We start from the raw sequence: 26,738 nt of genomic DNA, 5'->3' as shown, positions 1-26,738 counted from the left end.
AATTCTTTGCAGAAATTTCCTGAACAAAACCGGACTTTTTCCGCAAGAAATACGCTCGCGTTTTTAATGCAGATTTTTCTGCAGCTTTCCACTACTATATTATATAGTGCAGGAAACTAACACAACGGAAAGACCATAAAAGTGCCCAGACAATAGAGATAGTAGCATTAAAAATGTCTTTATTGATACAAATGACAGTAGTGGAATAAAAAAAAATAAGTTAAAAAGTGTGCGCACAAACAAAAATAAATTTCAACCAGATTAAAAATAGAATAAAATGAAGTAATATATATCACAACCAAACAAGATATAACTAATTGGACCAAAGGTATATCAAAAGTATATATAGCAACACTGATTAGAATATAATAGGCAGTAAAAAAAATGTGCTAAGGGAAGAAAATATATAAATATAAATATAAAAATGTGCAAATTGTGCAAATAAAATATATAACCAACAAGGTGCCAACCTAATCAATCATTTTCCATCGTAAAAAAGTGCAACGCAATTAATGGTCAAAAAGTTAAAAACCAGGAAAGAATGTACCAATGTGCACAAAAATTGCGGATTGCATTCTAATAATAGGATGCTTAATGTAAGCTTTTTTAGTGTTTTTTATGAGGAAAACCGCCGAAAAAAGTGAAAAATCCTGAACGTGGCCTTATAGTACCTGCATTTACCATAAAAAATATTCTTGAGCATTGTATCTGATTTGTGCCATTCCACTTTACCAGGAAAAATATGAAAAAACTGACAACTGGTTGTTACTAATTCCCTTTGTTAATAGGGCATGTCCGTACATGGACACTGGTCAGTCACTGCAGATATTTTGAGTTTGTAAGGACACATCCAAGGGGTATAATAATGTCCAAATGCCAATATATGCCTACATTTCCAGGAGGAATAACAGTAGCATTGCACAATGCAATATATGCTAAAACAAATGTCAAAAAAGCTGTCGGCGAGAAAAAATGTACCAAAGTCATGCAAGGAAAACTTTGATAAAACAGCTATCTATAAGCAACTAACTGTCGGGTGAAATTTCTATGACAGAACTACGCAAAGCAGGGTCTGCCTGAAATGTTTTCTTAAATTTGTCAAAATGAAGTCAGATAGGAAAAAATCACTAAAACTTACTGCAAGCATTTCTGCTTCAAGTAGTGTCCTGTACTGCATACTCGTAGTGGTGTCTACATGTAACAGCTGCCCTTTGATTATGGGAGAATAACCTGAAAAGAGATAATGGCATAAGCATTATATACACACAGACATATTAAAATAAATATACAAGTGCTTCTCACAAAATTAGAATATCATTAAAAAGTTAATTTATATCAGTTCTTCAATACAAAAAGTGAAACTCATTATATAGAGTCTTTACAGAGTGATCTATTTCAAGTGTTTATTTCTGTTAATGTTGATGATTATGGCTTACAGCCAATGCAAACCCATAAGTCATTATCTCAATAAATTAGAATACTTTATAACACCAGCTTGAAAAATGATTTTAAAATCCAAAATGTTGGCCTATTGAAATGCATGTTCAGTAAATTCACTCAATACTTGGTCGGGGCTCCTTTTTCATCAGTTACTGCATCAATGCGGCGTGGCATGGAGGTGATCAGCATGTAGCACTGCTGAGGTGTTATGGAAGCCCAGGTTGCTTTGATAGCAGCCTTCAGCTCATCTGCATTGTTGGGTCTGGTGTGCCTGATCTTCGTCTTGACAATACCCCATAGATTCTCTATGGGGTTAAGGCCAGGCGAGTTTGCTTGCCAATCAAGCGCAGTGATAATGTTTTTTAACCAGGTATTGGTACTTTTGACAGTGTGGACAGGTGCCAAGTCCTGCTGGAGAATGAAATTTCGATCTCCAAAAAGCTTGTTGGCACAGGGAAGCATGAAGTGCTCTAAAATTTCCAGGTAGACGGCTGCGCTGGCTTTAGTCTTGATAAAACACAGTGAACTTACACTAGCAGATGAGATGGCTCCCCAAACCATCACTGATTGTGGAAACTTCACAATAGATCTCAAGCAGCTTGGATTGTGGCCTCTCCACTCTTCCTCCAGACTCTGGAACCTTGATTTCCAAATGAAATGTAAAATTTACTTTCATCTGAAAACACCTTGGACCACTGTGCAACAGTCCAGTTCTTTTTCTCCTTGGCTCAGGTAAGACGCTTCTGGCATTGTCTATTGGTCATGAGTGGCTTGACACAAGGAATGTGACACTTGTAGCCCATGTCCTGGATAGTCTGTGTGTGGTGGCTCTTGAAGCAATAACCCCAGCAGCAGTCCACTCCTTGGGAATCGCCCCCAAATTTTTGAATGGCCTTTTCTTAACAATCCTTTCAAGGCTGCGGTTATCTCAGTTGCATGTACACCTTTTTCTACCACACTTTTCCTTCCACTCAACTTTCCATTAATATGCTTGTGAACAGCCAGCTTCTTTAGCAATGACCTTTTGTGGCTTACCCTCCTTGTGGATTGTGTCAATGACTGCCTTCTGGACATCTGTCAAGTCAGCAGTCTTTCCCATGATTGAGGAGCCTACTGAAGGGACCTTTTTAAACGCTTAGGAAGGCTTTGCAGGAGTTTTTTGTTAATTATTCTAATTTACTGAGATAAAGACTTTTGGGTTTTCATTGGCTGTAAGCCATAATCATCAGCATTAACAACAATAGATCACTCTGTTTGTAAAGACTATCTAATATATGAGTTTCACTTTTTCTCTGTTCTGTCCAGAGGTCACTGTATCCCAGAATTCCAAGCGGAGGAAATTCACTGACCGCCACATTGGGACACCCAAGAAATGGGTATCGCAATATGGAAACTGCTGCTGGTACCAACCTCCAACGGAACACCGTCGCACCACACACACAAACACTCTATATGCCGTAATCACCTCACATACTCTCTCACACACTCACGCAGCCTCTTGCACGGTACCACCAGCAGAACACCGTCGCGAACACGCCGCCACAGGGATCAGCTGAATGATTCACTGACTGCTGCCATCTTTGTACAGGAGGAGCGCATGCGCAGTTTTAATGTGACCGCCGCTATCTGTTTGCACAAAGATGGCGCTGGTCTGATATACTGCGCCAGCGCAAATTACGCGCAGGTGCAGTGAATCATTCGGCTGATCCTGGCAGCAAATGCGTGACGGGTCTACAGGCAGAGGAAGCCGGTCACATTAAAGGGGTTTTCCCACGAACGAAAGTTCATTTTAAAAATTGACTGCGTCTGACCGTGTAGGGAGAATACCACATCTCTTGGGCAGGAGAGGACAATACTGACAATACAGCAGGGGTTCAAAGTGGATTCATTTTGTGAGGTAGAATAATTTAAAAAAATATTTACCGTATATACTCGAGTATAAGCCGACCCGAGTATAAGCCGACCCCCCTAATTTTGCCACAAAAAACTGGGAAAACTTATTGACTCGAGTATAAGCCTAGGGTGGAAATGCAGCATTTACCGATGAATTTCAAAAATAAAAATAGATCATTATTTCCCCATAGCTGTGCCATATAGTGCTCTGCACCGTTCATATTTCCCAATAGCTGTGCCCCATACTGTGCTCTGCACTGTTCATTTTGTCCCATAGCTGTGCCCCATATAGTGCTCTGCACCGTTCATTTTGTCCCATAGCTGTGCCCCATATAGTGCTCTGCACTGTTCATTTTGTCCCATAGCTGTGCCCCATATATGCTCTGCACCGTTCATTTTGTCCCATAGCTCTGCCATATAGTGCTCTGCACCGTTCATTTTGTCCCATAGCTGTGCCCCATATAGTGCTCTGCACTGTTCATTTTGTCCCATAGCTCTGCCATATAGTGCTCTGCACCGTTCATTTTGTCCCATAGCTGTGCCCCATACTGTGCTCGGCACCGTTCATTATTGCCCCATATCTGTGCCCCATATACAATGCTCTGCACCGTTCATTTTGTCCCATAGCTGTGCCCCATATACAATGCTCTGCACCGTTCATTTTGTCCCACAGCTGTGCCCCATATACAATGCTCTGCACCGTTCATTTTGTCCCATAGATGCTCCACATAAATCTGTGCCGCCGCTGCTGCTGCAATTAAAAAAAAAAAAAACACATACTCACCTCTCTTGATTGCAGCTCCCAGCGTCCGGTCCCGGCGTCTTGTCCCGGCGTCTCTGCACTGACTGATCAGGCAGAGGGCGCCGCGCACACTATATGCGTCATCGCGCCCTCTGACCTGAACAGTCAGAGCGCAGACGCCGGGAAGATGGAGGCGCCGGGAAGATGGAGCGGCGCCCGGCGGCTGGAACGCGGACAGGTGAATATTACATACTTACCTAGTCCCAGCGATCCTGACGCTCACTCTGCCTGTCACAGCTGGTCTTCGGTGCCGCAGCTTCTTTCTCTATCAGCGGTCACCGTTACCGCTGATTAGAGAAATGAATACGCAGCTCCACCCCTATGGGAGGTGGAGCCGCCTATTCATTTCTCTAATGAGCGGTCCCACGTGACCGCTGAAGAGGGGAAGAACTGCAGTACCGAAGACCGTGGGACGGCAGGGACAGCGCCAGGATCGCTGGGACTAGGTGAGTATGCCTCAGCGCCCTCTCCCCCTCACCCGCCGACCCTGCCGCTCACCTTGACTCGAGTATAAGCCGAGAGGGGCACTTTCAGCCCAAAAATTTGGGCTGAAAATCTCGGCTTATACTCGAGTATATACGGTACCTCACAAAATGTATCCTCTGCTATCTCCTGCTGTAATGTCAGTATTGTCTTTTGCTTCCTCCCCTGCCAAGGAGTTGTGGTATGTTCGGTACACGGTCGGACACAGACAATTTTTACAATGAACTTTTGTTCCTGGGAAAACCCCTTTAAAAAGCAAATATCAACGCCAACATGGCTCCTCATAAAAAGTACGCCAATGACAATGAAAGGAAAGCAGCAAAGGCACAACGTCGAAGACAACAAAGGGAAAATTAGACTCTTGAAGAGCAACAGCATCGCTGGGACAAAAACAATGCATATAAGCGTAGGCGTCAAGCACATGAGTCCCCTGATGCAAATCATTAGATTATTACAGGACGCCATTAGGCAAAAACAGCGCCGCATGCCTGCCCCCATCGTGACATTACTGCCCGCATCGGACCTCCATCTAGTCTAATATATAAAGCTGAATGTGTGTATGTGTGTGTGTATGTCCGGGATTGGCATCTGCACCGTCGCAGCTACAGCCACAAAATTTTGCACAGTCACACATCTGGACCCCGAGAGCGTCATAGGCTATGTTGTGAGGCAAAATTTTAACCCCGCGTTCCAATTCACCAAACAATTTTGCCCCTATCTACATAATGGGGAAAAAAGTGAAAGGAAAAGTGTTGGAGTCGCAGCTACAGCCACAAAATTTTGCACGGTCACACGTCTGGACCCTGAGAGCATCATAGGCTATGTTGTGAGGTGAAATTTTAACCCCGCTCTTTCCAATTCACCAAACAATTTTGCCCCTATCTACATAATGGGGAAAAAGTGAAAGGAAAAGTGTTGGAGGCGTCGCAGCTACAGCCACAAAATTTTGCACAGTCACACGTCTGGACCTTGAGAGCGTCATAGACTATGTTGTGAGGTGAAATTTTAACCCCGCGCTTTCCAATTCACCAAACAATTTTGCCCCTATCTACATTAATGGGGAAAAGTGAAAGGAAAAGTGTTGGAGGCAAATTGACAGCTGCCAGATGTGAACAAGGGGGACTTAAAGAATGAGAGCGATGGCGCCAAAGAATATATACCGTACAGTTGCTAAGGGATGGGACATGGGATACTCACCACACATGGGGATATGAACACACACACAAAATGCGCCACACACTACCACGTGCTTGAACACATATTACCCTCAGCCCACATTTCACCACACATACACCAACCTCGCCACATAAAAGTCGAAACACAAAAGTCGCCGCTCAAAACTCGCCACGCGCAAAACTCGCCACATGCAAAAACTAGGCTCACGCAAAACTCGCCACAAGTGCAAAACTCACCTCATGGAAAACTCGCCACACGCAAAACTTGCACACGTGGAAAAATTGTATATACTCCTGTATATACTATATACAGGAGGAGATGACACACAGGTATATACTATATACAGGAGGAGATGACATACAGGTATATACTATATACAGGAGGAGATGACATCCTGGTATATACTATATACAGGGGAGATGACATACAGGTACATACTATATACAGGGGCGATGACACACAGGTATATACTATATACAGTGGAGATGACACACAGGTATATACTATATACAGGTGGAGATGACATAAAGGTATATACTATATACTGGAGATGACACACAGGTATATACTTTATACAGGAGCAGATGATACACAGGTATATACTATATACAGGAGGAGATGACACATACTATATACAGGAGGAGATGACATACAGGTATATAGTATATACAGAAGAGATGACATACAGGTATATAATATATACAGGAGGAGATGACACATGGGTATATACAATATACAGGAGGAGATGACATACAGCAGGTATATACTATTTACAGGGGAGATGGCATACAGGTATATACTATATACAAGAGAAGACACACAGGTGTATACTATATATAAGGGAGATGACAAACATGTATATACTGAGGTGAAAATGAGGGGTGTGAGGTGAAAATGAAAAGGTGTGAGTGCAAAATGAGAGGAGTGAGGGGAAAATAGTGGAGTGATCGGAAAATGACAGATGTGAGGTCGAAATGACAAGTGTTAGAGGGGAATGAGAGCAGTGAGGGGGAAAATAAGAGGAGTGAGGGGGAAAATGAGAGGTGTAAGGGAGAAAATGAGAGGTGTAAGGGAGAAAATGAGAGGCATGATGGGAAAATAAGAGACGTGAGGTGCTATAACTAACCACAGATATTTACTATGCCCAGGCAACGCCGGGCTCTTCAGCTAGTTACTTATAAAAGTGAAAAGCTGGGACCAAAGCAAAATTTTAGAGCAAAAATTAGTTTATTTTTTAAATTCGACTTTGTATTAAATTCCTGTGTAGAACCTGAAAGGTTAAAAAAAATTCCTGACAGCAGTTTTGAAGCATTTGAGAAGTGGGATTTTTAAAGTAGTATCAGTTTTAGGGCGTTTCCAAGGTCTAAGTCTTGCAAAATTCATTTAAACCTGAAAATTAAACTAAAAGATACAGGTTTTGTAAATTTCAAATAAAAAAAAATGTATTTCACACTGTGAGGATTCTCCGGGAGCGAGCTGACATGTGATGTGACTCAAGTAGGCTATTTACATACTTCCGGCAACATTCCGGCTTTGCCTATTTACAGTAGCTAGCACATGAACGCACGTATGCAAAGCACATATCTGGGGTTACGCACAGACTTGTAGCCTTAAGGTACCTTCACAGTGAACAATTTAACAACGATATCGCTAGCGATCCGTGACGTTGCAGCCTCCTGGATAGCGATATCTTTGTGTTTGACACGCAGCAGCGATCTGGATCCTGCTGTGACATCGTTGGTCGGAGCAGAAAGGCCAGAACTTTATTTCGTCGCTGGATCTCCTGCAGACATCGCTGAATCGGCGTGTGACGCCGATTCAGCGATGTCTTCACTGGTAACCAGGGTAAACATCGGGTTACTAAGCGCAGGGCCGCACTTAGTAACACGATGTTTACCCTGATTACCAGTGTAAATGTAAAAAAACAAACACTACATGCTTACATTCCGGTGTCTGTCCCCCGGCGCTCTGCTTCCCTGCACTGTCAGCACCGGCCGGCCGTAAAGCACAGCGGTGACATCACCGCTCTGCTTTACGGCCAGCCGGCGCTCACAGTCAGTGCAGGAAGCAGAGCGCCGGGGGACAGACACCGGAATGTGAGTATGTACTGTTTGTTTTTTTTACATTTACACTGGTAACCAGGGTAAACATCGGGTTACTAAGCGCGGCCCTGCGCTTAGTAACCCGATATTTACCCTGGTTACCAGGGAAACTTCGCATAGTTGGTCGCTGGAGAGCTGTCTGTGTGACAGTTCTCCAGCGACCACACAGCGACACTGCAGCGATCGGCATAGTTGTCTAGATCGCTGCAGCGTCGCTAAATGTGACGGTACCTTAAGGTTAGCAAAATTAGGACAATCTACTTTCTCTATTAACTGTGAAATTGCCCACTCTTGCTAGCCAACAGGCAGTTGAGGTGGGATAGAGGTGATTTAAAGTGCTGTCAGACGCATGCACTCCTCAATACTAAAGTCTGGCTGGATCAGCCAGGCAAGTGTGTTGTTTTGCTGGCCATAGGCTAGTAAGCCTCTGCCATAAACTTCTGGCAGCTTCCTTTCTCTGATGGAAACCCTTTTACGTAACTAATTAAATGGGGTCAGGTATTAGAAAGGCACGGAAACAGTCACATTTGTCAATAGGTTGTGTCAGTTACTGCAGCTCAGTTCCACTGAAGTGAATACCACATATGAGAAGATCTTAGAGGACCGGTCACCTGATCAAAGTTTTTGCTCTTATTTTATCCCCCATCTTTTCTGGAGTATTATGGTTTTTGATTTTTTTAAATCCGTCATCCAGTTCCAGAAATATGAGCCTTTCAATTTTGTACTACTTTTGAGGGTCTTTACTAAAGGGATAATTTATTTATTTTTTGTAGCACACTGATGAAGGTCCTTTGCAGACCGAAACGTTTGTGACTACTGTATGTATATTAAATTACCCCTTTTTGCATCACAGCTGTTGGAGTGTGCTAGTTGTAAATTTTTCACTTATTAAGGTTTGGGAACCTATATCTATGCACCTCCCCCTCTAGGCTGAGCTGAACATTTTCTATACTTTACTAAAGGGGTGGGCACTCTAGGAAGAGTGTAGAGCAGCCTAAAGTCACGTCCCCAGGGAATCCCGTCAGCCATGCCCCCTTGGTAAGCACAATAAAAATTATCACTATATAAAAAGGTGTACATCACTGGAACTGTATAGTAGATTAAAAAAAAATAAAATAAAACAAAATAGTATACTCAGAGGAGAGGCGGGAATAAAATACTCAGGGGAGAGGCGGGAATAAAATAAGAGCAAAACTGGTCACTTTTGACCTGTATGGCTGCTATGCGCAATAAATAGCTGCTCTGTGACTTTCAATAAAACTGGCATGGCGCCCAGGTGCAGACACAAGAAACGGATATGGTGATCAAGTAACAATCCTGCCTACTGCGTGCTGTGGGTGTACGGTTTAATGACTCATTAGAAAGATGACTTTATATGACAAAGGTTTTCATCCCGGAGCAGAATGGGAGAGGTGGAAACACAAACATCTACTGTAAATACAATATGGCCAAACATTGAAAAGCAGATACAGACTAGGACTAGGTGGATTTGCAGTCTTCCCTGACAGCTATGTTTAGTGTAATGTCTTGCAACTTCTAACAACTCTGCGTTTTTCACACTCACCACTCTCAGTGACTGTCATGGGGATGTTTACTTCCAAGTAGGATCCTGCCCAAACATTCACATGAACAGCATTAGTTTCCTGTAAAAAAAATAAAGAGAATAATAGCTAACGCACGCTACACTAGTTACTACTTGTGTGACATACCGTATATACTCGAGTATAAGCCGACCCGAGTATAAGCCGACCCCCCTAATTTTGCCACAAAAAACTGGGAAAACTTATTGACTCGAGTATAAGCCTAGGGTGGAAATGCAGCATTTACCGGTGAATTTCAAAAATAAAAATAGATCATTATTTCCCCATAGCTGTGCCATATAGTGCTCTGCACCGTTCATATTTCCCCATAGGTGTGAACCATATAGTGCTCTGCACCGTTCATTGTGCCCCCTAGCTGTGCCATATACGGTGCTCTGCACCGTTCATTGTGCCCCATAGATGTGCCATATACGGTGCTCTGCACCGTTCACTGTGCCCCATAGCTGTGCCATATACGGTGCTCTGCACCGTTCACTGTGCCCCATAGCTGTGCTGTGCCATATACGGTGCTCTGCACCGTTCACTGTGCCCCATAGCTGTGCCATATACGGTGCTCTGCACCGTTCACTGTGCCCCATAGCTGTGCTGTGCCATATACGGTGCTCTGCACCGTTCACTGTGCCCCATAGCTGTGCTGTGCCATATACGGTGCTCTGCACCGTTCACTGTGCCCCATAGCTGTGCCATATACGGTGCTCTGCACCGTTCACTGTGCCCCATAGCTGTGCCATATACGGTGCTCTGCACCGTTCACTGTGCCCCATAGCTGTGCTGTGCCATATACGGTGCTCTGCACCGTTCACTGTGCCCCATAGCTGTGCTGTGCCATATACGGTGCTCTGCACCGTTCATTGTGCCCCATAGATGTGCCATATACGGTGCTCTGCACCGTTCACTGTGCCCCATAGCTGTGCTGTGCCATATACGGTGCTCTGCACCGTTCACTGTGCCCCATAGCTGTGCTGTGCCATATACGGTGCTCTGCACCGTTCATTGTGCCCCATAGATGTGCCATATACGGTGCTCTGCACCGTTCACTGTGCCCCATAGATGTTCCACATAAATTTGTGCCGCCGCTGCCGCTGCCGCAATAAAGAAAAAAAAACACATACTCACCTCCCTTGATTGCAGCTCCCGGCGTCTCGTTCCGGCGCCTCCATCTTCCCGGCGTCTCTGCTCTGACTGATCAGGCAGAGGGCGCCGCGCACACTGTATGCGTCATCGCGCCCTCTGCCTGATCAGTCAGAGAGCAGAGACGCCGGGAAGATGGAGGCGCCGGCCGGGAAGATGGAACGAGGACAGGTGAATATGCTATACTCACCTAGTCCTGGCGATCCTCGCGCTGTCCCCTCCTGTCTTCGGTGCCGCAGCTTCTTTCTCTATCAGCGGTCACCGGCACCGCTGATTAGAGAAATGAATAAGCGGCTCCGCCCCTATGGGAGGTGGAGCCGCTTATTCATTTCTGTAATGAGCGGTCCCACGTGACCGCTGAAGAGAGGAAGAAACTGCAGCGCCGAAGCCCGTGGGACGGCAGGGACAGCGCGAGGATCGCTGGGACTAGGTAAGTATACCCCAGCACCCTCAGCCCCTCACCTGCCGACCCCACCGCTACCGTGACTCGAGTATAAGCCGAGGGGGGCACTTTCAGCCCAAAAATTTGGGCTGAAAATCTCGGCTTATACTCGAGTATATACGGTAGTTAGTTTTTATCTTGGTTCTGAAAATCCAATATATTCTTAAATTATTAACCAAAATAAGGGCTAAACTACAGTATCAATGTCAGATGAAAGATACGTTTCCAGAATAGATTAACCATAAATGTTTGCATATCTTTAATTTACCGCGTTATTTATGAGAAGTGGAAGGCCAGTACAGAGTGAGTCTTCAGATGACATTAGATCTTGAGTGTTAGGCTGGATGAATGTACAAACAGGTCACCATACTAAACCAAGCATGCAGCAGTCGACAGGTTCCTCACGAGTATGGAAGGGTTAAGGAGTAACTGTCGGTTTAATTTTTATTTCATAAATCAATAGCATACAAGAAAACAAGTAACTACGTAATATATCTTATCAGAGAAATCTGCTTCTTTCTCCATCAGGACCGATCATTCATTCTCAAAATTGTCAATTCACTGGTAAAGTCTGTATTCATTAGGATAGATTTTTACATTATTCAGAATCTTATCAGTAGCAATTAAAATCTCCTATGTAGAGGGGAAGGGGGAGGAGGACAGGATGGGGAGCTAGAGGCAGAGCTCCTCCCTTCTACTACCCCCTTCCGATTATATGGAATCTAATCAATAGAAATTGTAATCTATGTAGAGGGGAAGGGAGAGGAGGACAGGATGGGATGCTAGAGGCACAGCTCCTCCCTTCTACTACCCCCTTCCTATAATATGGAATCTAATCAGTAGAAATTGTAATCTTCTATGTAGAGAGGAAGGGGGAGGAGGACAGGATGGGGAGCTAGAGGCAGAGCTCCTCCTTTCTACTCCCCCCTTCCCATTATATGGAATCTAATCAGTAGAAATTGTAATCTATGTAGAGGGGAAGGGGGAGGAGGACAGGATGGGGAGCTAGAGGCAGAGCTCCTCCCTTCTACTACCCCCTTCCCATTATATGGAATCTAATCAGTAGAACTTGTAATCTATGTAGAGGGGAAGGGAGAGGAGGACAGGATGGGGTGCTAGAGACAGCGCGCCTCCCTTCTACTACCTCCTTCCTATTATACGGAATCTAATCAGTAGAAATTGTAATCTTCTATGTAGAGGGGAAGGGAGAGGAGGACAGGATGGGGTGCTAGAGACAGAGCGCCTCCCTTCTACTACCTCCTTCCTATTATACGGAATCTAATCAGTAGAAATTGTAATCTTCTATGTAGAGGGGAAGGGGGAGGAGGACAGGATGGGGAGCTAGAGGCAGAGCTCCTCCCTTCTACTACCCCCTTCCCATTACATGGAATCTAATTAGTAGAAATTGTAATCTCCTATGTAGAGGGGAGGAGGAGTACAGGATGGGGAGCTAGAGGCAGAGCTCCTCCCTTCTATGACCCCTCTCCACTACATTGAATCTTATCAGAAGGTATGTCATCTCCTATCTCAGTAATGTAACATTTAGTCCTCAATGAATATAAATTTTACCAGTGAATTAAATATTTTAAAACTGACTGATCAGTCCTGGCAGAGAAAAGAGTGGATTTCTCTGATAAGATATATTACAACATATTACATTCATATGTTGTATTGATTTATGAAATAAACAATAACATGATGGTTAATCTTTAATTCAAGTAGAAAATGTATGTGCAAACGGAAAGGTTGACTTAAAGTGGTTGTTTGGTCAAAACTGATAATTCTGCAGTCACACTGTGCAATCCCCAGAACTCGCACTGCATTGATCGGGCCATGTCCCAGCTAGCCATGCAGCTTGCCAGTGGACATGGCCGACTAGAGGGCGTGTCCTCGCTCCATACAAGTGTATGGAGAGCGAAGCCACACCCACTGGCCAAGAATATGTATAACCCATACCCCAACCCGGCGCATTCCTGGGGCGCACAGTGCGTGCGCTGGGACGATTCATAAGTCTGCAGGGACACAGAGTGACTGCAGACTTATCGCTTTGGCCCGGACAGCCCCTTTAAGATTAGATGGAGTTTAGATACGATGAGACATTGGTACTTACTTTATTTTTTGTAAACAGCAAGTCTATAGTAGCATTTGCTATTATGTTCATTCTTAATTCAAATGCCTGGATCTGCCTTGGTTTACCAGGCTCTGGAATATCAGAAACTTTCATAACCTGATAATCTGGTGGGAAAAAAAATTTCCACAAGCACTCCCTGTCAGGAAAAAGAAGACACCGATTACTCATTTATCACAGGATGGGCGATAGATGTCTGAAGTCAGGGGTCCTATGTATCAGGGTCCTTAGCCCCACATTTCTGCTCCCTGAATGACTGGGGAAGACTCTGCAGCAATGGCCAGACATGCTCCATTCAATGTCTATGGGGCTGGAGGAAACAATCATGTATGGGTCTCGACTGTCTCCGCCTCTTCAATGCAATAGACAGTGAAAGGAGCGGCACTGCGCGGGTCCCACCAAAGGACTGATCTGTTCTACTCACTGCAGCCATGCAGTAAGGAGGAACCGTGGCTATGGACCCTGACCCTAGTGATCATGTGCCAGGCTAGGTTTACACTGCGCTGTCAGGGTGCAGTACATATTCTCACAGCTCCATGAAATACACACAATGTTGGTAGCTTCTGTGAGTCCAGTTGAACTCTATAGACACACACATAGAAGACTACACCAGTAGTATGCAGCACATACGCACCCTCGGCATAGCAGAGCTCGTCAGATGGTCCCACTTCCTACTGTGATCCTCATTAATGCACAGAATACAAAAACTACATGAAATAGCAGGAGGAGTTTCACCTAGAAGTGATGGCGGATGTTTTTACCTCTGCCTGTCCGCCCATGGGCCATAGTTGAAATCTGTCCCCTTTCCACACACAATGTCTAAGCCCCAGCAGGGCGGTAAGTCTTGTAGTTTTGCATCTTCTGTACTGTTTTCATCTTCAACATTTTCTCCAGAATCTTCTGGAACAAGGCCTTTGAAAAACAAAAAATGCTGTCAATAAAGGAAAACTAAGGCTAAAGTCTGACAGCTTACTTCCTAGTCTCCAATCCTTAACAGAGACGAATGGTTTGATTCAGCATTTGCATTTTTTTTTCAGTTGCTTCTCTTTTTTTAATCGCCTGGTATGATCTTACGTCTTTCGTAGCAAATGTATGAAAATGGTTCCCGCATTTCATGAATTTTGAACAAAGTAAAAAAAAATAGCTTTTTGTCTGTCTTAAAAGGAGTTGTCCTAATGCAAATCATTTTCCAATAACTGCCTATCTACTGAGTCCCATAATTTAAGCTATTTTCTAATAGACTTGCTTTAAAGTTCCCGACCAATCCCCAACTACACCAGCTAAGGGCTTTTGTATTTTGTTCCCTACTTCCTGTCTGATGATGATTCCTTTGAGTATCCTGTCATGATCCCAATGGCAGGGGATCACAAAAGGACAAGCACACAAAAAACAGAACAAGCTCTAGGGTGATGGAAACTGAGCTGACCGCGATCCTGAACCTAATTCACAACACTAGCAGTAGCCGGGGAACGTGCCTACGATGATTCTAGACGTCTCGCGCCAGCCGAAGGACTAGCTTCCCCTATTAGAAGAAACAAAGACCTCTCTTGCCTCCAGAGAAACACCCCACAGAAATAGCAACCCCCCACATGTAATGACGGTGAAATGAGAGGAAAGCACATACGTAGTAATGAAAACAGAATCAGCAAAATGAGGCCCGCTAAAACTAGATAGCAGAGGATACAAAAGTGAACTGCGCGGTCAGCGAAAAACCCTACAAAAAACCATCCTGAAATTACCTGAATTCATGTGCCAACTCATGGAACATGAGGAGTAATATCAGCCCACTAGAGCAACCAGCAACAAGGAATCACATAACTGCAAGCTGGACTAAAACAAAAATAAAGCAAAACGTGGAACAGGAAAATCAAAAACTTAGCTTGTCCTGATGATTACAGAAGCGGAAAGCAGAGGTAACAAGACACACTGATTACATTGATCGCCGGCGAGGAAATGACAAGAAAGCCAGGTTAAATAGGAAACTCCCATATCCTGATAGAACAGGTGGACACCAGAGACCGCAGAGAACACAAGTCACCCAGTACCATCTGTAACCACCAGAGGGAGCCCAAAAACAGAATCCACAACAGTACCCCCCCCCTTGAGGAGGGGTCACCGAACCCTCACGAGAACCACCAGGGCGACCAGGATGAGCCCTATGAAATGCACGGACCAAATCAGCAGCATGAACATCAGAGGCAACCACCCAAGAATTATCCTCCTGACCATAACCCTTCCACTTGACCAAATACTGAAGTTTCCGTCTGGAAACACGAGAATCCAAGATCTTCTCCACAACATACTCCAATTCTCCCTCCACCAGCACCGGAGCAGGAGGCTCAAGCGAAGGAACAACAGGTACCTCATACTTCCGCAACAACGACCGATGGAACACATTATGAATAGCAAACGATGCCGGGAGATCCAAACGAAACGACACAGGGTTAAGAATTTCCAAGATCCTATAGGGACCGATATACCGAGGCTTGAACTTAGGAGAAGAGACCTTCATAGGAACAAAACGAGAAGACAACCACACCAAGTCCCCAACACGAAGTCGAGGACCCACGCGGCGACGGCGATTAGCAAACTGCTGAGCCCTCTCCTGGGACAACATCAAATTGTCCACCACATGACTCCAAATCTGATGCAACCTATCCACCACCATGTCCACTCCAGGACAATCAGAAGGCTCCACCTGACCAGAGGAAAAACGAGGATGAAACCCCGAATTACAAAAGAAAGGAGAAACCAAGGTAGCAGAACTAGCCCGATTATTAAGGGCAAATTCGGCAAGCGGCAAAAAGGTAACCCAGTCATCTTGATCAGCAGAAACAAAACACCTTAAATAAGTTTCCAAGGTCTGATTAGTTCGTTCCGTCTGGCCATTCGTCTGAGGATGGAATGCAGACGAAAAGGACAAATCAATGCCCATCTTAGCACAGAACGTCCGCCAAAATCTAGACACAAACTGGGATCCCCTGTCAGAAACAATGTTCTCCGGAATCCCATGCAAACGAACCACGTTCTGAAAAAACAGAGGGACAAACTCAGAGGAGGAAGGTAACTTAGGCAAGGGGACCAGATGAACCATCTTAGAAAAGCGGTCACACACAACCCAGATGACAGACATTTTTTGAGAGACAGGGAGATCCGAAATAAAGTCCATGGAAATGTGCGTCCAAGGCCTCTTCGGGATAGGCAAAGGTGACAACAATCCACTGGCCCGAGAACAGCAAGGCTTAGCCCGAGCGCAAACTTCACAAGACTGCACAAAAGAACGCACATCCCTCGACAAGGAAGGCCACCAAAAAGACCTGGCCACCAAGTCTCTAGTACCAAATATTCCAGGATGACCTGCCAACGCAGAAGAATGGACCTCGGAGATGACTCTACTGGTCCAATTATCCGGAACAAACAGTCTTTCAGGCGGACAACGATCAGGTTTATCCGCCTGAAACTCCTGCAAAGCACGTCGCAAGTCTGGGAAGACAGCCGACAAAATCACCCCATCCCTAAGGATACCAGTGGGCTCAGAATTTCCAGGGGAATCAGGCACAAAACTCCTAGAAAGAGCATCCGCCTTCACATTCTTTGAACCTGGCAGATATGAAACCACAAAATCGAAACGAGAGAAAAACAGTGACCAACGAGCCTGTCTAGGATTCAGACGCTTGGCAGACTCAAGGTAAATCAGATTTTTGTGATCAGTCAAGACCACCACACGATGTCTAGCACCCTCAAGCCAATGACGCCACTCCTCAAATGCCCACTTCATGGCCAAAAGCTCCCGATTACCAACATCATAATTCCGCTCAGTGGGCGAAAACTTTCTAGAAAAGAACGCACATGGCTTCATCACCGAGCAATCGGAGCTTCTCTGTGACAAAACCGCCCCCGCTCCGATCTCAGAAGCATCAACCTCAACCTGAAAAGGAAGCGAAACATCTGGCTGACGCAACACAGGAGCAGAAGAAAACCGGCGCTTAAGTTCCTGAAAGGCCTCCACAGCCGCAGGAGACCAATCAGCAACATCAGCACCCTTCTTAGTCAGATCCGTCAAAGGCTTAACAACACTAGAAAAATTAGTTATGAAACGACGATAAAAATTAGCAAAGCCCAAGAACTTCTGTAGACTCTTAAGAGATGTAGGCTGCGTCCAGTCACAAATAGCTTGAACCTTGACGGGATCCATCTCAATAGTAGAAGGGGAAAAAATATACCCCAAAAAAGAAATCTTCTGGACTCCAAAGAGACACTTTGAACCTTTTACAAACAAAGAATTGGCCCGCAGGACCTGAAACACCTTCCTGACCTGCTGAACATGGGACTCCCAGTCATCAGAAAAAACCAAAACATCATCCAAATACACAATCATAAATTTATCCAGATATTCACGGAAAATATCGTGCATAAAGGACTGGAAGACAGAAGGAGCATTAGAAAGTCCAAAAGGCATCACCAAATACTCAAAATGGCCCTCAGGCGTATTAAATGCGGTTTTCCACTCATCACCCTGCTTAATCCGCACAAGATTATACGCACCCCGAAGATCAATCTTAGTGAACCATTTAGCCCCCTTAATGCGAGCGAACAAATCAGTCAACAATGGCAAAGGATACTGATATTTGACCGTAATCTTATTCAAAAGACGGTAATCTATACAAGGCCTCAAGGAACCATCTTTTTTGGCCACGAAAAAAAAACCTGCTCCCAAAGGAGATGAAGATGGACGGATATGTCCCTTTTCCAAGGACTCCTTAACATAATCCCGCATAGCAGTATGCTCTGGCACTGACAGATTGAACAAACGACCTTTAGGAAATTTACTGCCAGGAATCAAATCTATAGCACAATCGCAATCCCTGTGAGGAGGAAGCAAATTGAGCTTAGGCTCCTCAAAAACATCCCGATAATCAGACAAAAATACAGGAACCTCAGAAGGAGTAGATGAAGCGATAGAAATCGGAGGTGCATCATCATGAACCCCCTGACATCCCCAGCTTAACACAGACATCGCCTTCCAGTCCAAGACTGGGTTATGAGTTTGTAACCATGGCAGACCAAGCACTAAGACATCATGTAAATTATACAGTACCAGGAAGCGAATCACCTCCTGATGAACGGGAGTCATACGCATGGTCACGTGTGTCCAGTACTGAGGTTTATTCATAGCCAAAGGTGTAGAGTCAATTCCTTTCAAAGGAATAGGGACTTCCAGAGGCTCCAGACTAAACCCACAGCGGTTGGCAAATGACCAATCCATAAGACTCAGGGCAGCGCCTGAATCCACATAGGCATCGACGGAAATGGCTGATAATGAACAAATCAGAGTCACAGACAGAATGAACTTAGACAGTAAAGTACTAATGGCAACAGACTTATCAACCTTTTTTGTGCGTTTAGAGCATGCTGATATAACATGAGCTGAATCACCACAATAAAAACACAACCCATTTTTCCGCCTATAGTTTTGCCGTTCACTTCTGGACTGAATTCTATCACATTGCATTGTCTCAGGTGCCTGTTCAGAAGACACCGCCAAATGGTGCACAGGTTTGCTCTCCCGTAAACGCCGATCAATCTGAATAGCCATAGTCATAGACTCATTCAGACCTGTAGGCGCCGGGAACCCCACCATAACATCTTTAATGGCCTCAGAAAGGCCATCTCTGAATTTTGCAGCCAGAGCGCACTCATTCCACTGAGTAAGCACCGACCATTTCCGAAATTTCTGACAATATATTTCTGCTTCATCTTGCCCCTGAGAGAGAGCCAATAAAGCTTTTTCAGCCTGAATCTCTAGGTTAGGTTCCTCATAGAGCAAACCCAATGCCAGAAAAAACGCATCCACATTGAGCAACACAGGATCCCCTGGTGCCAATGCAAATGCCCAATTCTGAGGGTCACCCCGCAGGAAAGATATTACAATTTTGACTTGCTGAGCAGGGTCTCCAGAGGAGCGAGATTTCAAAGAAAGAAACAACTTGCAATTGTTCCTAAAATTCAGAAAACTAGATCTATCTCCAGAAAAAAACTCTGGGATAGGAATTCTAGGTTCAGACATAGGAGCATGTACAGCAAAATCTTGTATATTTTGAACCTTAGCAGCAAGATTATTCAGGCTGGAAGCCAAACTCTGGACGTCCATGATAAACAGCTGAGGTCAGAGCCATTCAAGGATTAAGAGGAGGTAAGACGCAGCCAGGCTGCAATTAAGGCTAGGCAGCAAACTCTGAGGGAAGGAAAAAAAAAAAAAAAACTTCCTCAGACTACTTTTCCTCCTACTTCAGCTAATACAATTACCACTTTTCGGGCCGGCGATACTGTCATGATCCCAATGGCAGGGGATCACAAAAGGACAAGCACACAAAAAACAGAACAAGCTCTAGGGTGATGGAAACTGAGCTGACCGCGATCCTGAACCTAATTCACAACACTAGCAGTAGCCGGGGAACGTGCCTACGATGATTCTAGACGTCTCGCGCCAGCCGAAGGACTAGCTTCCCCTATTAGAAGAAACAAAGACCTCTCTTGCCTCCAGAGAAACACCCCACAGAAATAGCAACCCCCCACATGTAATGACGGTGAAATGAGAGGAAAGCACATACGTAGTAATGAAAACAGAATCAGCAAAATGAGGCCCGCTAAAACTAGATAGCAGAGGATACAAAAGTGAACTGCGCGGTCAGCGAAAAACCCTACAAAAAACCATCCTGAAATTACCTGAATTCATGTGCCAACTCATGGAACATGAGGAGTAATATCAGCCCACTAGAGCAACCAGCAACAAGGAATCACATAACTGCAAGCTGGACTAAAACAAAAATAAAGCAAAACGTGGAACAGGAAAATCAAAAACTTAGCTTGTCCTGATGATTACAGAAGCGGAAAGCAGAGGTAACAAGACACACTGATTACATTGATCGCCGGCGAGGAAATGACAAGAAAGCCAGGTTAAAAAGGAAACTCCCATATCCTGATAGAACAGGTGGACACCAGAGACCGCAGAGAACACAAGTCACCCAGTACCATCTGTAACCACCAGAGGGAGCCCAAAAACAGAATCCACAACAGCATCCCCAGTGCATGCTGGGATACTGAGAGGAAGCATCATCAGAGGGCAGAGGCTGTGGTCACTGCCCCCTCCCTGAAACTTGGCATCAACGGTGACGTTCGTTTCAGGGTCGGTGCTGTCCCCAAGAGTTTCCTTTGTGCAGTGTCCCCCCCGAGCCCTGTACGATGAGCGCAGCGTCCGCTTTGTCTGTATAGACGCATAGTAATAAGCCGGCAGAAGAGTGGTGTCGCTATACCCCACCGAGACCAGTGACGGCACTTGCGGGGGTGAAGCTCTTCTCCTGAACGCTGGGTATAGTGACACCGCTCTGGAGTACATTTCACACAAATTTTGAGTCGCATTTTAATAGACTTTTAAAAAAGGTAAAAAATGCAAAGATTAAAAAACGAAAAAAAATCCGCAAAACAACGAAAACTAAATAAAAAAACAGACGCAAACGCAATAAAAAAAATCGTGCCTGAGAAGTCCATTTACACGACAATCATACAACATAGCGCTGCCTATCAATTAATGAATGAGCAAAAGGTTAGATCACTGGGTAAAATGATTGTTTTGGTTTGCACAAAAGATCGTTCTCGGCAGCACATCGCTTCGTGTAAACAGGACTTGAGCTGTCGAGAACAGTGGCAGCCTATGCACTCTGAGCGATGACCGATCATTCAGTGTACATCTGAAACTCTGTCTCAATGTGTAACCAGTCCACCAATTGGCAAACAAGCAGCTGATGGACAATAGTTTAGTGCCGCACATCGACTAAAGTAAATCGGACCTTAGATAGTCACTACAAGATTTCTGCAAAATAGCCAATTGTGCAGCTTTACTACAGGGCAGCTCTAAGGACGCAACAGTACCATTGCCCCTGGGCAAAGAGGTAAGCTGTCCCCTTTCTGGTGGCAGTTTGCCCTTTTATCTCAACTGAAATTAGAAGCAACCCTCATCCCAGGGCTTTATGTATTATGGACACTGGACGAATTGTCCAGGCATGGTCGCCGACCCTATACCACTGACTGCTAGTTTTAGGCTGCATTACACTGGACATTCCCACAATTTCACACTACTACTAACCGATCATGGACTGTCTGTGAACTTTGTTAGCACTGATGATACTAGGTGTTTACCTTCATACCACTTCTTATACATTACTCTACAAGGTACTGTAGAATTATGCCCTTTACAATATAAATACACTGCTCAAAATAAAATAGAGGAAACACTTAAACACCACAATGTCACTCCAAGTCAATCAAACTTCTGTGAAATCAAACTGTCCAGTTATGAAGCAACACTGATTGTGACGCAATTTCTCCTGCTGTTGTGCAAATGGAACAGACAACAGATAGAAATGACAGGCAATTAGCAAGACAACCCCTATAAAGGAGTGGTTCTGCAGGAGGGGCAGAGACCATTGCTCTGCTCTCATTCCTTTTGGCTCTTGTTTTGGTCACTTCTGCATTTTGTCATTGCTCTCACCCCTAGAGGTACTGTACAGTAGCATAAGGCGGTGTCTACAACTCAAAGAAGTTACTCAGGTGGTGCAGCTCATCCAGGATGGCACATCAATGCGAGCTGTGGCAAGAAGGATAGCTGTGTCTGTCAGCACATTGTCCAGGGCATGGAGCAGATACTAGGAGACAGACCAGTACACCAGGATATGTGGAGGTGGCCGCAGGAGGGCAACAACCCAGCAGCAGGACCGCTACCTCCTCCTTTGTGCAAGGAGGAACAGGAGGAGCAGTGCCAGAGCCCTGCAAAATGAACTCCAGCTGGCCACTAACATCCATGTGTCTGCTCAAACTGTCGGACTCCAAGAGGGTGGTACGAGGGCCCGACGTCCACAAGTGGGTGTTGTGCTTACAGCCCAACACCGTGTAGGGCGATTGTCATTTGCTAGAGAACACCAAGATAGGTAGACTCGACATTGGCACCCTGTGCTCTTCACGGATGAGAGCAGGTTCACACTGAGCACGTGACAAACGTGACAGGGTCTATAGACGCCGTGGAGAAAGTTCAGCATGCAGTATCCTCGAGTATGACAGTTTTGCCTGTTGGTCAGTAATGATGTGGAGAGGCATTTCTTTGGAGGGCCGCACAGCACTCCATGTGCTCGCTAGAGGTAACCTGACTCCCACTAGGTACCAGGATGAGATTCTGAGACCCATTGTGAGTCCATATGCAGGTGCACTGGGCTCTGGGTTCCTTCTGATGCATGACAATGCAAGGCCTCATGTGGCTGAAGTGTGGCAATGGTTCCTGCATGATGAAGGCATTGATGCTATGGAATGGCTTGCCCATTCCCCAGACCTGAATTCAATCGAGCACATCTGGGACTTCAGGACTCGTTCCATTCACCAATGCCACGTTGCACCACAGACTGTCCAGGAGTTGACTGATGCTTTAATCTATGACTGGGAGGAGATCTCTCAGGAGAATATCAGCACCCTCATCGGGTCCATACCCAGGCATTGGGAGGTCATTCTGGCATGTGGAAGCCACACACACTACTGAGCATCATTTCCTTGTCTTGAGGCATTTCTACTGAAATTTGATCAGCTTGTAATTTAATTTTCTACTTTGATTTTGAGTATCATTCCAAATCCAAACCTCGAAGGGATATTAGTTTTTATTTACATTGATCATTTTTATGTTTTATGGTTCTCAACTCATTCCACTATGTAACGAATAAAGATTTGCAAATGGAATAATTCATTCAGTGATACCTAGGATATGGGATTTTAGTTTCCCCGTTATTTTTTTGAGTAGTGTATACACAACGTAGGTTTGAAGCATTATTCTCATCTTGCTTTGCCCTTTTCATCTCTGATCAACAAACGTTTCACAAGATAAATTATAAGCCTGCTATTTTTAGTAGACTAGACAAGACCAAGTGACACAACAGATATCAAACACATCAAAATTAGTAAAGGTCAAGATGAACCAAGTACAAAAAAATGCTGTATGACCACAAACATCAGGTTGATGCTGACCATAGACATGAGTGGAACACATTGGATCTGACAGAGAAAAATTACATTCCACCCCTGAAATGAATTAACTATGGAGCTAATGACTTCATCACGTTAGCTATTTCCATCCACTTGCTGCAGATTACCTGGCTCATCCATGTAGTAGTAGATGTCAACATCATTAGACTGCATGACCACAAATCCCTCTCCCATGAGTCTAGGAGGCCTTAGAAGAAAAAAAGAAGGAAAAAGAAAAAGATCAACACCAAAACTGGATATAATAATAATAATTTTTATAATATATTAATAATAATTTTTATTTATATAGCGCCAACATATTCCGCAGCGCTTTACAAATTAATATATAACATATTATACATAATACATATAATATTAACATATTAAGATATAACATTTTGCAGCCCCATTTAAGACAACATACTTTTAGCCAATAAAACATTCAAAGGGAATCTGCCACTAAGATCAAACCGCATACATGCAAATAAAGGTCTTTGAAATATTAATCCATGGACACCTTTACATTTCCTATCTCCTGCTGCTTCCCGAACAATTATCATTTTCATTCATATGCAAATTAGGTATTAAGTACAATGGGCATTAAAGACCACTCCCAAAGCCCCCCCTGAGTCTACTTCCCCACCTAGAATCAGCCTCTTTACTTTGATTGATAGCTCCCTGTCTGTGTGATATCAGGCAAGGAAATGAGACAGCAAGTTATCAATCATGCTAAAGAGGCTGGTGGTGGAAGGAAAAAAGAACTGGGTACACATTGGCTGTTTAAGTGCTCTGACTCTCCCATAGCACTTAACAGTATCATGGCGTGGCCAAATATTTAAGTGCACCTTCCTGACTTAAGAGGGTTGATCCCATAAACAGATTCCCTTTAAAGTGTAATATATTACATTGACAGGCAGCAGAGTTAGGGAATGCGCTGTAAGCCTACTCTCAATAACCAAATCACTAGACTCGGATAAATCATTCAGTGTTTCAGTGTCCCAAAGATGAATTGGTAAAATACAGCTTGTGTCATACTGTTGATAATAAATAACATTGTATCAGCAGAATTAAAGAGCACGCTATAAGCATACCCTACGTAGCTCTCTGCTGATAGACACTGATGAAGCAGTCAGTGTTCCATGTGTGGACTGACATGCCTTCGTATAGAGCGTTGGCTTACCTGGACTTAAAGAGGTTGTCCATTACTTTTTCATTCATGACCCCATCCTTAAGATAGCTCATCAATGTTTGATCGGCCGGGGCAGACACCTGGCACTCCCGCTAATTAGCTGTTATTGGCTGTCTTTTGACAGTGGCCACCGCAGGGTATTAAACATCCGCCTCCTATTCAATTCAATAGGAGGCGGATGTGCAGTACCAAGATGTGGCTACTAGCAGAAGATGGAGCAGCTCCCTAAGAGTACTTGTGGCCGACACCCAGGGCCGGCGTCAGCACCCGGCTCACCCGGGCCCTGAGCAGGCAGGGGGCCCACTCGCCGACGGGGACACTGGCGCGCTATAGTGCCGGCCCCCGCGAGTGGACCCCTCTCCGCCTGCTCCGGCCTCGGCACTTGCGATACTTACCTCTCCCGGTTCCAGCGCTGCAGCGTCTTCCATCCTCTGACTGTGACGTTCAGGTCAGAGGGCGCGATGACGTCACCATTGCGCGCCCTCTGCCTGAGCAGTCGCAGCACAGAGAGCAGGAAGACGGCGACAGTGAGGAGTCCAGAGCAGAGAAGCGTCAAGCAACGAGAGGTGAGTATTTCATTTTTTTTTTTTTTTTAATATATATATTTGGAGCAATATACGGGGACCATCAGAAGGGGCCCATATATGGAGCATTATATGGGGCTAATTCTATATGGAGTATCTTATGGGGATAATAATATAGGGAGCATCTTATGAAGCCAATTCTATAGGGAGCATTATATGGGGCCAATTTAATATGGAGCATCTTATGGGGCCAATTCAATATGGAGCAGTATATGGGGCCAATTACATATGGAGCAGTATATGGGGCCAATTTAATATGGAGCCAATTTAATATGGAGCATCTTATGGGGCCAATTCAATATGGAGCAGTATATGGGGCCAATTACATATGGAGCAGTATATGGGGCCAATTACATATGGAGCAGTATATGGGGCCAATAATATATGAAGCATCACATGGGACTAATTATATATGGAGCATTTTACAGTGAGGCAAAAAAGTATTTAGTCAGTCAGCAATAGTGCAAGTTCCACCACTTAAAAAGATGTGAGGCGTCTGTAATTTACATCATAGGTAGACCTCAACTATGGGAGACAAACTGAGAAAAAAAAATCCAGAAAATCACATTGTCTGTTTTTTTAACAATTTATTTGCATATTATGGTGGAAAATAAGTATTTGGTCAGAAACAAAATTTCATCTCAATACTTTGTAATATATCCTTTGTTGGCAATTACAGAGGTCAAACGTTTTTTGTAAGTCTTCACAAGGTTGCCACACACTGTTGTTGGTATGTTGGCCCATTCCTCCATGCAGATCTCCTCTAGAGCAGTGATGTTTTTGGCTTTTCGCTTGGCAACACGGACTTTCAACTCCCTCCAAAGGTTTTCTATAGGGTTGAGATCTGGAGACTGGCTACGCCACTCCAGGACCTTGAAATGCTTCTTACGAAGCCACTCCTTCGTTGCCGTGGAGGTGTGCTTTGGATCATTGTCATGTTGAAAGACCCAGCCACGTTTCATCTTCAATGCCCTTGCTGATGGAAGGAGGTTTGCACTCAAAATCTCACGATACATGGCCCCATTCATTCTTTCATGTACCCGGATCAGTCGTCCTGGCCCCTTTGCAGAGAAACAGTCCCAAAGCATGATGTTTCCACCACCATGCTTTACAGTAGGTATGGTGTTTGATGGATGCAGCTCAGTATTCTTTTTCCTCCAAACATGACAAGTTGTGTTTCTACCAAACAGTTCCAGTTTGGTTTCATCAGACCATAGGACATTCTCCCAAAACTCCTCTGGATCATCCAAATGCTCTCTAGACGGGCCCGGACATGTACTGGCTTAAGCAGTGGGACACGTCTGGCACTGCAGGATCTGAGTCCATGGTGGCGTAGTGTGTTACTTATGGTAGGCCTTGTTACATTGGTCCCAGCTCTCTGCAGTTCATTCACTAGGTCCCCCCGCATGGTTCTGGGATTTTTGCTCACCGTTCTTGTGATCATTCTGACCCCACGGGGTGGGATTTTGCGTGGAGCCCCAGATCGAGGGAGATTATCAGTGGTCTTGTATGTCTTCCATTTTCTAATTATTGCTCCCACTGTTGATTTCATCACTCCAAGCTGGTTGGCTATTGCAGATTCAGTCTTCCCAGCCTGGTGCAGGGCTACAATTTTGTTTCTGGTGTCCTTTGACAGCTCTTTGGTCTTCACCATAGTGGAGTTTGGAGTCAGACTGTTTGAGGGTGTGCACAGGTGTCTTTTTATACT

At 44.7% G+C, this 26,738-nt stretch overlaps 1 protein-coding gene across 15 annotated transcripts in view; it reads right to left on the bottom strand.

Moving 5' to 3' along the window:
* Positions 1-26,738, bottom strand: part of BLTP1 (bridge-like lipid transfer protein family member 1) — a 381,731-nt gene that overhangs the window by 263,004 nt on the left and 91,989 nt on the right. For all 15 annotated transcript variants that reach the window (XM_069743891.1, XM_069743894.1, XM_069743897.1 and 12 more), the window contains exons 9-13: positions 23,386-23,465; positions 13,960-14,110; positions 13,181-13,337; positions 9,461-9,539; positions 1,139-1,230 (exon numbers count right to left, since the gene is read on the bottom strand). In XM_069743891.1, coding sequence (XP_069599992.1) covers positions 1,139-1,230; positions 9,461-9,539; positions 13,181-13,337; positions 13,960-14,110; positions 23,386-23,465 — 559 coding nt within the window. The remainder of the gene's footprint in view (positions 1-1,138; positions 1,231-9,460; positions 9,540-13,180; positions 13,338-13,959; positions 14,111-23,385; positions 23,466-26,738) is intronic.

This window comes from Ranitomeya imitator, chromosome 1, assembly GCF_032444005.1.
Source record: "Ranitomeya imitator isolate aRanImi1 chromosome 1, aRanImi1.pri, whole genome shotgun sequence".
NCBI lineage: Eukaryota > Metazoa > Chordata > Amphibia > Anura > Dendrobatidae > Ranitomeya > Ranitomeya imitator.
This window is presented reverse-complemented; position numbering and strand designations above follow the sequence as displayed.